At 39.5% G+C, this 13,260-nt stretch overlaps 1 protein-coding gene across 1 annotated transcript; it reads left to right on the forward strand.

Annotated features, from left to right (window-relative positions):
• The first annotated feature begins 1,139 nt into the window (after window positions 1–1,139).
• LOC140936724 (uncharacterized) lies at window positions 1,140–4,266 on the forward strand. Its single transcript, XM_073386209.1, has 4 exons — window positions 1,140–1,394; window positions 1,490–1,652; window positions 1,822–1,878; window positions 2,005–4,266. The coding sequence occupies exons 2-4, from the start codon at window positions 1,506–1,508 to the stop codon at window positions 4,213–4,215; spliced, it is 2,415 nt and encodes an 804-aa protein (XP_073242310.1). The 5' UTR covers window positions 1,140–1,394; window positions 1,490–1,505; the 3' UTR covers window positions 4,216–4,266.
• The last annotated feature ends 8,994 nt before the right edge of the window (window positions 4,267–13,260 follow it).

Below are 13,260 nucleotides of genomic sequence, written 5' to 3' on the forward strand. Positions count from 1 at the left end.
GATCTTCTTGAAATGTGGGAAGGCCACGAAAAAATTTAATGTCCTTTCCGATCGCTGATTTCAAAGCTTTGTATCTATCTTGCCACTGACTGTAATACCATAAAATGCGACGGGGCTTGTTGGTTTCGTAGACAATACGATCTCTCGTTAGAATCTGTTCTACGAAAACTGTTTTCCCTGATTGACTTGGTCCAACCACAAGGAGTGAGAACTTATGGCGAAACATAAAATCTGGATAAGGCTCGGTTGCCAAGGAAACATCATGGGAAAGCTTTACCTTCTTCGCAGTAGAAGAAGTTTTCGGCGTTTCGTTTACTGGTCTTCTTCTTTTTCTTGGTTCACATACTTTTTCTCGTGGAACTAGATGAACAACGAGGTAAGTCGACGCTTGTAGAAATATATTCTCTTTTTGATTCCCAAGAAACCTTAGCCTCTTTTAAGAGTCGTGTTCGTCTTAGCCCGGTTAAGTCATGGACAATTTCAAGATGAGAACTCAAGTTGGACACACCAGGTTTGCCACATAGCGGACAAGTTCGAGGAAACGTTCGAGGCATGACTGCTTATGAAAAATGACTCACAGTTAACAGAATCATTTAATATATAGTTATTTTACAAAGGTGGGGAGTACTTAAGAGAATTCAGGGGTACAGGAGGGGTAAAGGAAGGGTACAGTAGGAGTACAGGAAGGGTACAGTAGGGGTACAGGAGGGGTACAGGAGGGGTACAGGAAGGGTACAGGGAGGGTACAGTAGGGGTACAGGAGGGGTACAGGAGGGGTACAGTAGGGGTACAGGAAGGGTACAGTAGGGGTACAGGAGGGGTACAGGAAGGGTACAGTAGGGGTACAGGAGGGGTACAGGAGGGGTACAGTAGAGGTACAGGAGGGGTACAGGAGGGGTACAGGAGGGGTACAGTAGGGGTACAGGAAGGGTACAGGACGGGTACAGTAGGGTACAGGAGGGGTACAAAGAAAGTTCATAGAGTTCCGTTGTGCTTTGCAGCCGTGCCTCCATCGATAGCTATAAAAGACACGCCGGGCCCAGACGCGCGAAAAAGCTGCAAGTTTATGTTTTTAAAAATGGCGCGGGAAAAGTATGTTTTTGATAAGAGACTGGGGACGAATTACTTTGCTTATATTTAACGGGTCCTCGTGCCTTCTGGGAAAATTTTTGTGCTTCATTCAGCAGAAATCTTGGCAGCGTTTTTTCTGAGCTTTCAGTAGATACCAAATATGCCATGTTTTTGCTCGAATTTACATCGTAAGTAAACTCAATGCGAATAGACTTCGACGAACGAGCTGTCATAAAGGGAATTTATCAAGGTTTTGGCTCGGATAGAATTTAAAACTACTTCAAGTAACAGCATTTGAAATGGACAAATAACATCTTTGAGATGTAAGTAAGAATCCTATGTTTTTTGTTTTGCTGAATTTTTGCCTGGATCAAAATGCTTGAGCTCGACACATGGCAATGTTTGTCTGTTTCTTTAGGTGACTTGGTCACGTTATGCCACACACCAAAAACACCCGTTTCAGTGTTGCTGATTTTATGAAGAAGAGAAAGGAAGCAAGGCAAAAGGCAGTGGAGGAATGTAGAGTGTTAAAAGCAGAGCTGTATAGAAATAAGAGGAAAATTGACAGACTAGAAACAAAGGTTAGCGGAAATTAGTAAGATTAAACTTACAGTACTGTCATAAGTGACACTGTGAACATACATGTGGTTATTGATAAACAATTTCTAATTTGTCATTTCCTGCAGATGAGAAATATTAAACCTGACACTTTTTTAATGTATTGATTGAGTTTTTCTTCTTTTATCAAAGGTCAGTGATTCAAGGATAGCATTGGCAGATATAACTAACGGCACTCCAAATAATCAGGTGAGTAGCAACCCCCAAAATATTTTTTCAGCAACCATTTTTTTAAGGGTGATGGATAATATTCATTACCCCCTTTATCTTTGAGGTGCTGAAAAAATAATAAATAATAATTTTTTGCCTTTGCAGTTACAATTGGGGAACACTGATACCAGTGCACGAACAAGACCCCCAACTATTTTGGTGGATGGGAAATCAAATATGCCACCAAGAACAGCTGCGAAAAGACGACATGAAACACTGACACATGCTTCTGCAATCCATGGCGGATCTAAAAATAACCCAGGTCCAGCCTTTGATGGGATGTTTGACACACTAGCTAAACGATGTAAAGTAGATAAAATGAAAGATTATGTTCTGGGTCAGAAAACATTAAAAGAGAAAGTAGCCTCAGCTATGTTTAAAAAAAACGTGAAAGCTTTTGAAAGCTCTGCAGAAAATGCAAAAAGAAGCATTGCAGTTTTCTATAGTAGTGGTGTAATGGGAAAGCGAAAATATAAATCTGTTCGAATTTCATTATCAATGAAGTCAAATGAAACTACAAAGGGAAGATCAGCTATAAGTGTTATGCCAAAGTGCCCAATTCCAAAATTATTGCCATATGACAAGCTTGTGAAAGAAATAAACGAAATTGAGATTGGAAATGTGTACAGGTTCGATGAAGAGTTTCCAGGGGCAATCGGAGATGAACTTACTCAAGGTTGTTTTCGAAAGTTAGTTGAGTACTTGCCACGCCTGGCAAAATTCTACCTCAGAAAAGATAGAAAGGAAGCCCTTCTGTGGTTTGGCAAAACTGAAGGCACTTTTTTAATTGCTGTGGGTGGGGATGGTTGCCCATTCGGAAAGAATGAGTCAGCTTGTTCTTTTTTGTTAAGTTTCATGAATGTAGGTAAACGAGTTGCATCGAGCAATGACAACTTTATTATTTTTGGTGGAAATTGTGAGGAAACATCACTTGTTGTGCGTAAGTATTGTCAGTTCTTGTGCAAAGAAATTTGTGAGATAGAAAACAAAGTCTTTGAAATTGAGGGCCTTCATGTTACATTCAAATGTGCCGAGTTACCTAATGACATGAAAATGTTGGCCATGTTAGGTGGTGAACTATCTAACAGTGCAAAATATTTCTCGTCCTTTGCAAATGTGTCAAAAGACAACTGCACAGACCTGAAGGGGACATTTGCAACTGATAGCACAAGCTTATGGCATCCATGGAAATATGAGGACAGAATTAAAATTGCAAATGAGGTTGAGAAATTTAAAAAAACCTTGTCTGAGAAACAGCTAAAGGAAAAGCAATTTCGTAGCAAAGTCACTGAATTTATAGCGCGTAAAAAAAGTAGACAAGAGTTTGTTTCCTTAATTGGCAAATTGATTGACCATGCCCACGTGGAACCTTTACATGTTAAGAACAACGCATGGCAATATTTCTTCAAAGAAGTGTTAAAAGAGGCACTTGCAAAATCAAATATTGCAGACAGCTGCAAAAAGTTCTCAGACATCCCCAATGACAGCATAATCTCAAGGGTTGTGACTGCACTACAGTTTGAGGTGAAAGCCAAATGTTTGGCAAGGAAAGTAAAAAACTGGTTTGATGAGACACAAGGAAAGGGTAAAGATCTCCAGTACAGATTCACTGGGAAAGATTCGAGGCTACTTTGCCACAATTTTATGAGACTAATTAGATGGCTTAGTGGAGAAAATGATTCTGAGCATCAAAGAACAACATTATTAGTTCTTGCATATCTTGGACTGAGACTAAGGGATTGTGTTTCACTATTCAGCAGGTTTGAGATTTCAGTAAAACAGCTCACTCAATTAAGTGTTGCTGCTTGTGAATATTACCGGGTAAATGCTTTGTTCCTGTCTTCTTCCGTAAATCCAACCGTGTGGACTATTGGACACATTATTCCTGCCCACACAAAAGATGTACATGAGAAATATGGGCAAGGCCTTGGGATTGTAACTATGGAAGGGAGGGAGGCTAAGCACATTGCTTTAAAAAAACTCAGTGAGAATACTTTCTTTCACAGACGCTGGTATGAGATATTTAAGCATGAGTTTGTAATGCTGGTATGGCTTCCTGAACAAGGGTTTGATCTTAGTACATATAAGCACAATGGTATATACATACCAAACAGGGTTTTCTCTGACACAAGGTTCTGTTATTGCAACCTAGAAAAAACTGATGCCAGTGATGAAAAATGTTCATTCTGTGGAGATCCAATTATGGCACTCATCCAACAGAGTGTTGAGCAGGGGAAACTTTTGCCCCAAATTGCCCATCAAGTATCTGCGTCCTCTTCGCAATCAAGTGGACAATTTCATGCTTTTCGAAAGTGAAGTTGAGAAAATGATATCCCGTTTGTTTGAAAAATATGGAAACAATCAAAATTCAATTGAAAGGGTACGAAATTTGCCCATCAAGTATCTTTAGAGCCCTGACAGAATGTTTGTAAACACCCTTACATTAATATTTATTTGTAAAAAAAGAGTATACTTGTACCTTTTAAAGCAAAGGAGAACTATTTATTTGAGGCAATTTTATTAAGTTAACAACTTTGTATTTCTGAAAGTACAGGTACAATTTTTGTACTTTTATTTATGGATAATATAAACGTTTAAAGTACATGTATAGTTTGCATTTCAGCCATCTCCCTGAGCAATTCACTCCCAAAGTAAGACATCTCTAATAGGATATTGTGACTCAACTCATTTATTTTTCTCTTTTAGCTACTGATTGAAGCATTTAGGTACTTTATCCTGGGAGGCACACCAGGACACAAAGTCCCTTACTAAGACTTGATCGAGACAGCTGAAATTCAGGCTAACATTAAACCCGTTACAGCACAATTTAATTTATACATTTATAGTTATGGGTCAGCCAATTCCAAGCGTGGTCATCGTCCCTCCCTGCGGCATTTCTCATCTTTTCCTCAGAGAGCTGCAAAAGCCCCACAGTGGGGCCAGCAAATTTTTAGAAAACCTGACCACGAGGCTTAAAAATATGTCAACAATGTCCCACAATATACTATTTGGAAAGTTTCACAAATTTTACTGTTAAATAAAGTTTACAAAAAAGCTTTCCTTTTTAAAAATTGCAGAAAATATGAAAATCAGTAATAACAACAGTCCTGCTCCCGGGCGGAATATTGATGACAAATGCCCCACTGTGGGAAAACCAGACTTGACGAATGCCCGGAAGGGAAGATCACGCTTGGAATTGACTGAGCCATCAGGGCAATAAATTGTACTTTTCATGGCTCATAATGAGAATTTTGTAACAAAACGTTTTTGAAACAGACATTTAACCTGTTAAAGCACAACTTACTGAACACAGAGCTGTTTATGATAACACAGTTGATGTAGGCTCATAATGAGCAGTTGTTAAAAAGTGTTATATTAAATGTTTTTAACTCTCAAAAGTGTAACCAAACTCGTTTATATATTGATAGTGGCATTTTATCAGCACGTATGACTCCCTTTTGAAGTAAGATATGGTAAAGGGTTTTGAAGCTGTTACAGTAACTCTCGCTTCTCCTTTCTTGGCTCCTTTCCATTGCTTTGAAAAATATCCCATAACTGCATTCCGGGAAACGTCGCAAAGTCTAGACAAATCTCTGATGAGTCTATTCTCTTCAGTGTACACAATGCAATCTGACCTACGGCTTTCTGAGTGGGTCACCCCATAGCTCGACCGTGCTTTCTTTATGATCTCCATAATGAAACCGAAAACGTTTGCTGGCAAATCCCTTGTTACTACCACAGTCCATGGATCACGAGCTTTCTTGCGAGGAGAGAGCCTTCTGTGTAATTTTTTCAGCCATAACATAACTTCTTGTTCGATGACCAAGCCAACTTCAAGCAACGAATTTCGTACCCTTTCGATTGAATTTTGATTGCTTCGATATTTCTCAAACAAACGGGATATCATTTTCTCAACTTCACTTTCGAAAAGGATAAAATTGTCCACTCGATTGCGAAGAGGACGCAGGGCTCTCGTGGCTGAAATGATTTCTGCTTTGGCGGCCATATTAGATCAAAGGTGTATACCGCTGGCGGAACTTGAAATTACAGCGGGCGCCAAATTGCACTTTTGAGCAGCGCGCGGGCCCAGCGTGAGAAGTAAGCCGCTGTTTCTGATTCAGTCAGTTCTTAAACCTCGTGCAGTTCGGAACACAATGTTCAGCAATTATAATCATTTCGTTCAAAAAGGATATGGAAATTTTGAAGATGATGGCGACGATATTGAAAGCTCACAAGAAAGCGAACAATCATCTCAAAGTTCTCAATCTAGCGAAGAAATGGACTCTTCCGGAGAGGAGGAGGAGGAACATGTAGATCCTTGGTCACGCATTCAAAATGAAGTTTGTAATCGCCACGAAGCCCAGCTCGAAGCTCTGATCAACGAGTATGAACAAAACGGAGACTCGCCTGAAGTGGCCCGCATTAAAGCTGAAAATGCTTTGCTTCCAGTATATAGAAAGGAATTGAGAAAAGTGTTCTTAGAGTTTTTACAGTGGATGCATGCAATGAAGAAAGATCCGACATTCCGAAAAGTGATGGAAACCCGCCAAGATCTCAAAGACACAGAAGGATATGACTGGCTGGAATCGACAGAACTTGCCATCGATAAGCGGAAATTCTTACTCAATCGATTGTTTGTCAAACAAACTGTTCCCGAAGACTAAGCCGGAACTCTGTCTATTCATCTATTGTTGTAACACTTTGATGGTTTTATTATCAATAAATGTATTTTTTAACCGAAACAAAGGTGTAGTCTGGTTGTAGCACGCGCGTATTAATCCCACCATTGTTTATATATAATTGAGTTGATTCCCGTGGATAATTTATGCGACAAGCGTTTATGTTGGCTCAGTGTATATTAAATTAGTTTGCGATGAATAATAAAATATAGTTCGCTTGCATTCGTTTTGTTTCGTATGATACAGGTCTAAAAGGAAAAAGGCCAACCTGTTAATGGTTAACGCTCGATACCACAGTCTAGAAACGTTTGAAGGTTGAATTATATTGACAAAACAGAATCAATGGTTTTGTAGAATAAAAATATTTATCTTTGGTCACAGTAAATAGTTTTAAGTCGAGTACTGTTTTCGGACCGTTGACTAGTATGTTTGGAAGCTATCCGCTCAAAAATATTATTTACTGGAGTTTGTGAATGATGTGTGTGGAACGTGAGCGCACTTTTATTTGAAAGATAGAATAGATTCTACATGAGCCAATCCGTGTTAACTATTAACGAGCCAGCCTAGGCGAGTTCAAAATGATATTGTGAAAAACCTGTTTTTGGAACTGGTTTTTCTGGATAATGATCAGTTAATGAGAATCCACCGCATTTTATTCATGAGATCAATACAATAGCCTATGACGTCAGCGACGTTAATTTATTCCTCCTCACCTTGATGAGAATCCTCCCCAAAAATAAGGATAATTCGGTGCGCCCTATACTACTGGGGTATGTCGCCCGTTTCTCCAAATCCTGACCCTATTTTTGCATGATTTCTAGCATCGTTGATAAAGAATAGTGGATTAATGATTTTCGTTTAAGGACGGTGCCCACTGATGGGAAGTATTTTTTCCCAGATAATAATTATGTGAGACGAGTAGATTATACCAAGGGCTATTGAAATCCACAGACAAAACTGGGGGTAAACACGCATTTTTCAAAGATAAATTAGCTTAAGTATGGAGAAAAACGCTGAATTGGAGTAAGACGTAGTTCTGGAAAGAACTGTTTGACCAGAAAACAAAAGGCGATCGCGCCACCGTCCGTAAACAGTTTTCAAGTTTTTATTTTTTATTTTTATTAGTTTCGCCTAAAAGAAACAAACAAACAGAAAGAACGTTGGCAGGGACACCGCAAGAGCTGCGGCCAATTACAGCGGGCCCGGATACTAAAAAAAAATAAATAAATAAAAACAAGAAATTTTAAAAAGCACAGCGATACAAGAAAAACGACAGCTACATACAACAAGTTATTGGACGGACAAGGGACGCACACTACTACATTTTAAAGAGATAGACTTGAACGAACATGGGTCTTCACAATCATAGGAAACAGCTAACTCGGACTGATAATAATTAAAAATAACCGATTTAAAGGAAGCTAAGGTCGATGAGCTCAAATCTGAGTTCATCCACTAAACAATTCCAAATTCTACTAGTTCTAATGAGAAAGGATTTTTGGTACGTACCTGTTTTACATTTCTTAATTATGTATTTATTAACATTGCTGGTTGAGGATCTAGTGCGTCTACCGTATTTGCGAACTTCAGGTAGGACAGAGGAGTTCACGTTAACAAGACCGTGTGTCAATTTGAAAAAAGTATGTTAGATCTAAAAGTTCATGCCAGTAACAAATGGGTAGTACGTCAGTAGGTTAAGAGTTTGTAAACGAGACTTATAACTTATATTAGAAGAATAAGGCGGTTTTAACATAAACTTAGTCGCGCGTCTGTTTGGATACGCTCAAGCTTGACAATGAGCTCGATGGACTGTAGGGCCCAAATTTGGGTGGCGTATCCCAAATGTGGCCTAACTAGGGCTAGGTATAGCGTTCGTCTTACTTCGGTTCTAAGTATGAACCTCGTGTTCCTCTTTAAGTATCCAAGCAGTTTATTAGCACGCGAAGACTGTTCGTTTACTTGTTTGTACCTTGTCAGATCCTTACTAATCCAAACGCCCAGATCTTTTTCTGCAGCATATAATTCAAGTGCGGTGTTGTTGAGTTTGTGAGAGTATAAGATCGGCTTTGTTTTCTTTGTAATGTGCTGCACCTTACACTTAGCTTCGTTAGAAAGGAGACCGGATGATGCAAGTTACAAGCTTCCTAAGGTCTTCCTGGAGAGAAGAGGCATCCCCTAAAGTCTTTATCTCTCTGAATATTTTTGTGTCGTCAGCGAACATCAATACTCGACTGCTAGAACTGATGACTTCGGAAGGTCGTTGACGTATAAGAGGAAGAGGGCTGGTCCGAGTATGGAGCCCTGAGGTACTCCAGAGGCAACAGGAAGATCCTCTGAAGTGGCGCCGAGTACTGTAACGCGTTGGCGTCGACTTGACAGGTAGAAGCAGAACCAGTTAAGCAGGTCTCCACCAAAACCGGCCTGGATTAGCTTATGGACGAGGCGTCTGTGAATGACTTTGTCGAAAGCTTTTGACATATCGAGGTACATGGTGTCAACCCGGCTGCCGCTATGTAGCTGCCGCTATCTAAAAGTGAACCAGTGTGGTCAAGAGCCTCAAGCAAGTTGGTGACGCACGATATTCCAGTACAAAAACCATGTTGTTTAGGTGAAATTACCTGGTACAGGTGATCCTTGATGCTATTCAACACAAAACGCCTTGGACACTATTGGGAGTAGAGAGATGGGGCGATGATTTTCCACGTGGTCTTTTGCACCCTTTTTGCGGACAGGCACGACGTTGGCTAATTTCCAGTCACTCGGGAGAGACCCTAGTTGCAGTGATTTGTTGAAGATCTTACATAAGGAAGGAGCAATTCTTCTAACGTTCGCTGTCACAACTGCTGTGATTGTGCATGTTCGACCAGCCGCTTGCATAGGTTCTTGACTCTACTGGAGCTATTCGCTTGGACTAATTAATCATTAAGCATTAATTAACCCAAGCAAGTAGCTCCAGTAGAGTCAAGAACCTATGCAAGCGGCTGGTCGAACATGCACAATCACAGCGGCTGTGATAGCGAACGTTAGAAGAATTCGAACTTGAAAACTGTTTACGGACGGTGGCGCGATCGCCTTTTGTTTTCTGATCAAAACCAACGCAGCAGACCCTCCCTCCGTGTTGATTGACCTAGAAGCAATGGTACCATCCCTCCCATAGCAAGTGCTGCATTGTCGCGCAGACGCGGACGCTAAGTTTGAATATTCACATCGCGTAGTAATCTTGCCCGTTTGCGGTTCATGGCAGAGGGTAAAGGTCTAGTTTTTGTCGATGAGCTAGCAATTATCGTGCAGTTGCGATGGGTTTTGTGCAGCCAGCGAGCAAGAAGCCGGAGCACACGTTACCTGCAGATTTGCAGATGGCAATTTGGAGCGGAATCGCCGATTATTATAGTAGTCAGCTTTAATGGATAGTACCTACGATTGCAAAACTTGACAAAATGCCACTTTAACCGGCCAGGAAAAGCAAGGAGACGTTCAGTTAAAGGTATGTTACCCTTTGCTTTGTTAAATTTTGACTTCTGGACTATTTTAGTTCATGTGAGATTCGACGACTCATTCCATTTTGTCCATGTTATTGATACACACTACGTCTGGGTCACCTGTGGTTGGACGTACGTCGTACGGACAATTTTCTCAGCACCAAAATTTCTTGGATGCATTGACAACGAAATTTTCTTACCCATGGTGCACCGCTATGAATTTACTATGTGTAGGTATCAAAACGTATCCAATGCGGAAAGCTTCTCTTGCAAAATACATTGTAGCTGGGATCGGAAATGTTTCAATTCTCAGTATATTTATTTATCATGCAGAACTGCTGTTGAGTCTTCGATGAGTCTTCAGTGGAATGGATCGACCGAATAAAACCCACACTGAAGATAAATTTTCGCTAGTAGTTGTGACGAACATTAAATAGACAAAGGCAAAGGTAGAATTAAGGCAAACTACGCCGATTCAGCGCTTCTTACAGCAAAAATTTGCGGCAACTGGAGATCCGCACTGCTCGAGGGTTCGGTGCAAATGATTCCAATGACGCTCCATGCGATAATTTGCTCCATGATTCCTTTCGGATGGTGTCCAACCTCCTTTGTATTCATGATATACCGTATATGAGTAGTGAACCTTCTATTTCTAGGGTCATAAAGTAGTCCGTGTTTTACTTTGAAAACAGGTGCCTTTATTGCTTAACTGTATAATACAGTATTGCAAAGAGCAACAACTATTCAGTTAAACAAGTGCGACAGGTTTTTGCCGATGTTGTTTTTGCAATTATAGTGAGACGATTATTACAAAGTGTGCGAGAGCATCGCTGTACAAAACTTTAATTTGTTGTCTCCTCCGGGGGACAAAACAAAATGGTGCCACCTGCTTTGCGTCTCCATAAAGACCAGTTTCTCTTAAAGCTAAACTATACATCAAACGGCTCAGCCTTCTTTTATCCATTAAGACTCCATTTCGTCGTTTTATTAATTTTTTAAGTTCTGCGGAAGGGAAATTAATTACCTTTAAATATAAAAAACATTCTTTGATATATGATCATTGGAAATTGTCATAGACTTATTATTCGAAATCTCTCCTCTTGTTATTTTTTTTTGAGAGTTTTATCACTCAGTTTTTAGCACTTTTCATGGTAAAGGTTTCTCCCAATACGTTGGCTATCTGGAAACGACAAGCAAATTTCCCTTGGACAAAGAGATGAAATCGCCTAGAATCATCGGTAGCTTTAATGATGAATTCTTTCGCGAGGCGTTCAATTTGGCGAAAAAAGACGCCTCCTGGCAGAACTGGATATTCTACACTGAGAAGTTTGCAAGCGTCCAATCAGAATGCAATGTCCATTAAGAAGTCTATAATTCACTTTAAAATAGGTTTTGTCCATTAGTTTTTGGTTTGTCCGAAATTTTTGTGGTTAATTGTCTGTCATTTTTGTGGTTAATTGTCTGTTCCTGTTGTCTTCAATTTTTCCAGAGACGCAAGGTTAGCAGCCGACTGGTTTGTGTTTTCTTTAACTCTTTACTTCTGTTGCTAGTCAAGTCCTACCGCTTACAGGTATATAAATGGTAGTCTTTACACTAGAGCCTAAATAAGCAAAGAAATATTTCAAGACAATTAAATTTTAATTACTTCAAGTAAAATTAAGCTTCACACACAACCGATTTTTTTTTCTTCAGGTTAACTTAAGGCTATTTTCCCACGCAACATAATTACGATTGATTGAGGTGTTTCATCTTTCTCAAACCTCAAGAAACCGCAAGTAACCGCAAGTCAGCTAAGTCGGTTTTAAGGATGGTTTTCAAGTCCCTTGAAAATTTCTTGAATCGTTTCAACTTTCCGACTTTAATGAGATGCAAAGTAGAGTTACTTGAGATTTTACTTAGGCCTTCACACACGAATTTTTGGTTAAGTAAAACTTAGCAGCTCTCAAGTCTTACTTAACATCCTAATGTAAAGACAGCCAAGACACTGGTGACGGATTATCCTTTGGATAATTCGCGTTTGACAGATAATACGTCTTAAAGTGAAAATGGAACGGTTTAAATTTTGGATGAACAATCCACCTTACTTCATCCATCTGTTCGGTTATCCGTCAATTTTGACGGATTTTTTTAAAGATGGATTATCCGTCTCTAGTGTGAAAACGGCCAGTAAGACAAGCTTCATGGACGCCGGTTCGTTTAATATCTGAAAGACCGGGCTGCATATTATGTTCAGAAAATATTTTAAGGATATTTTTTTTCCATACATCCACTTCCGTTCACAGTTTCTTTAAACTTTTAGCATACAGGTGGACTCCGTAAAAGAAAATAAACTTGTTAAAGTTTCCTCACCGATGATGAAATCCTAATTAATTACCATAAAAGGACACGCAAACGCCTGAAGTTATATATATATGAAAAATCGCGGATAATATGAACGACAAGAATTTTTAGCTGTAGTCGTCTGTGAATTTGTACTTTACGGTCTCTTCCCTCAGTGTGCGAGAATACTCCTGCAAAGCTTCTGTATAAACTAAAATGTTTGAAGCAGCCAGCTGTTTTTTTCGAGCTAAAACCATAATGATATCTAGGTTAAGTAAAATGGGTCTAGCCTGCATTTTAAGCCAGTTGATTGTGTTATATCCTTAACTTCTTTTTATCGGATGAACATTTCGACAAGTAGCTTTAAGATCAAGAAGTAACGATGCTCGACCTCTTTTCGTAGCTTTTGAATTAGATATTTTACATGTATGTTCAGTTGCTTTTTTCGATGAATTTTCAATGAAACTACATTTCATACCCTTTTATACGTACTATGTGTCTTCCAATAAAAATGCATTTTGGTAATAACTAAAAGAATTTGCTTGGGGCACTATCTTGTGCTCAACGAAAAAAAAGATTATTTCGCTTCTAGTCGTCAATTGACATATTAACTGACCGTATTTGATGAGCATGGGTAACTGGGGCGGCCGGTTCGCATGGGGAATTTTCTTAAGGGCCAACCGGTCTAATGAATACATACATCCAGCTCGAGCAAGCCAGTAGCTATATAGACTAAAGCTTATAAAAAAGCTGCATGTCACTTTGAAAATATGAATATTTAGTTGGTAAACTAAGAAATGACAAGTCATGCTGCAGTCATAAGAGACTCTTTTGCTGACTGACGATATGGTCATTTGGACATATAAAGCTGTTTCTAGGGTTAA

The sequence above is a fragment of the Porites lutea genome, chromosome 5 (genome assembly GCF_958299795.1).
Source record: "Porites lutea chromosome 5, jaPorLute2.1, whole genome shotgun sequence".
NCBI classification, from domain to species: domain Eukaryota; kingdom Metazoa; phylum Cnidaria; class Anthozoa; order Scleractinia; family Poritidae; genus Porites; species Porites lutea.

Excerpts from the sequence above, each read along its gene's own strand:
- LOC140936724 (XM_073386209.1), top strand. The coding sequence starts at position 1,506 with ATGCCACACACCAAAAACACCCGTTTCAGTGTTGCTGATTTTATGAAG. Across the intron at positions 1,653-1,821 it reads TTGACAGACTAGAAACAAAG|GTCAGTGATTCAAGGATAGC; the intron begins GTTAGCGGAAAT and ends CTTTTATCAAAG. Across the intron at positions 1,879-2,004 it reads ACGGCACTCCAAATAATCAG|TTACAATTGGGGAACACTGA; the intron begins GTGAGTAGCAAC and ends TTGCCTTTGCAG.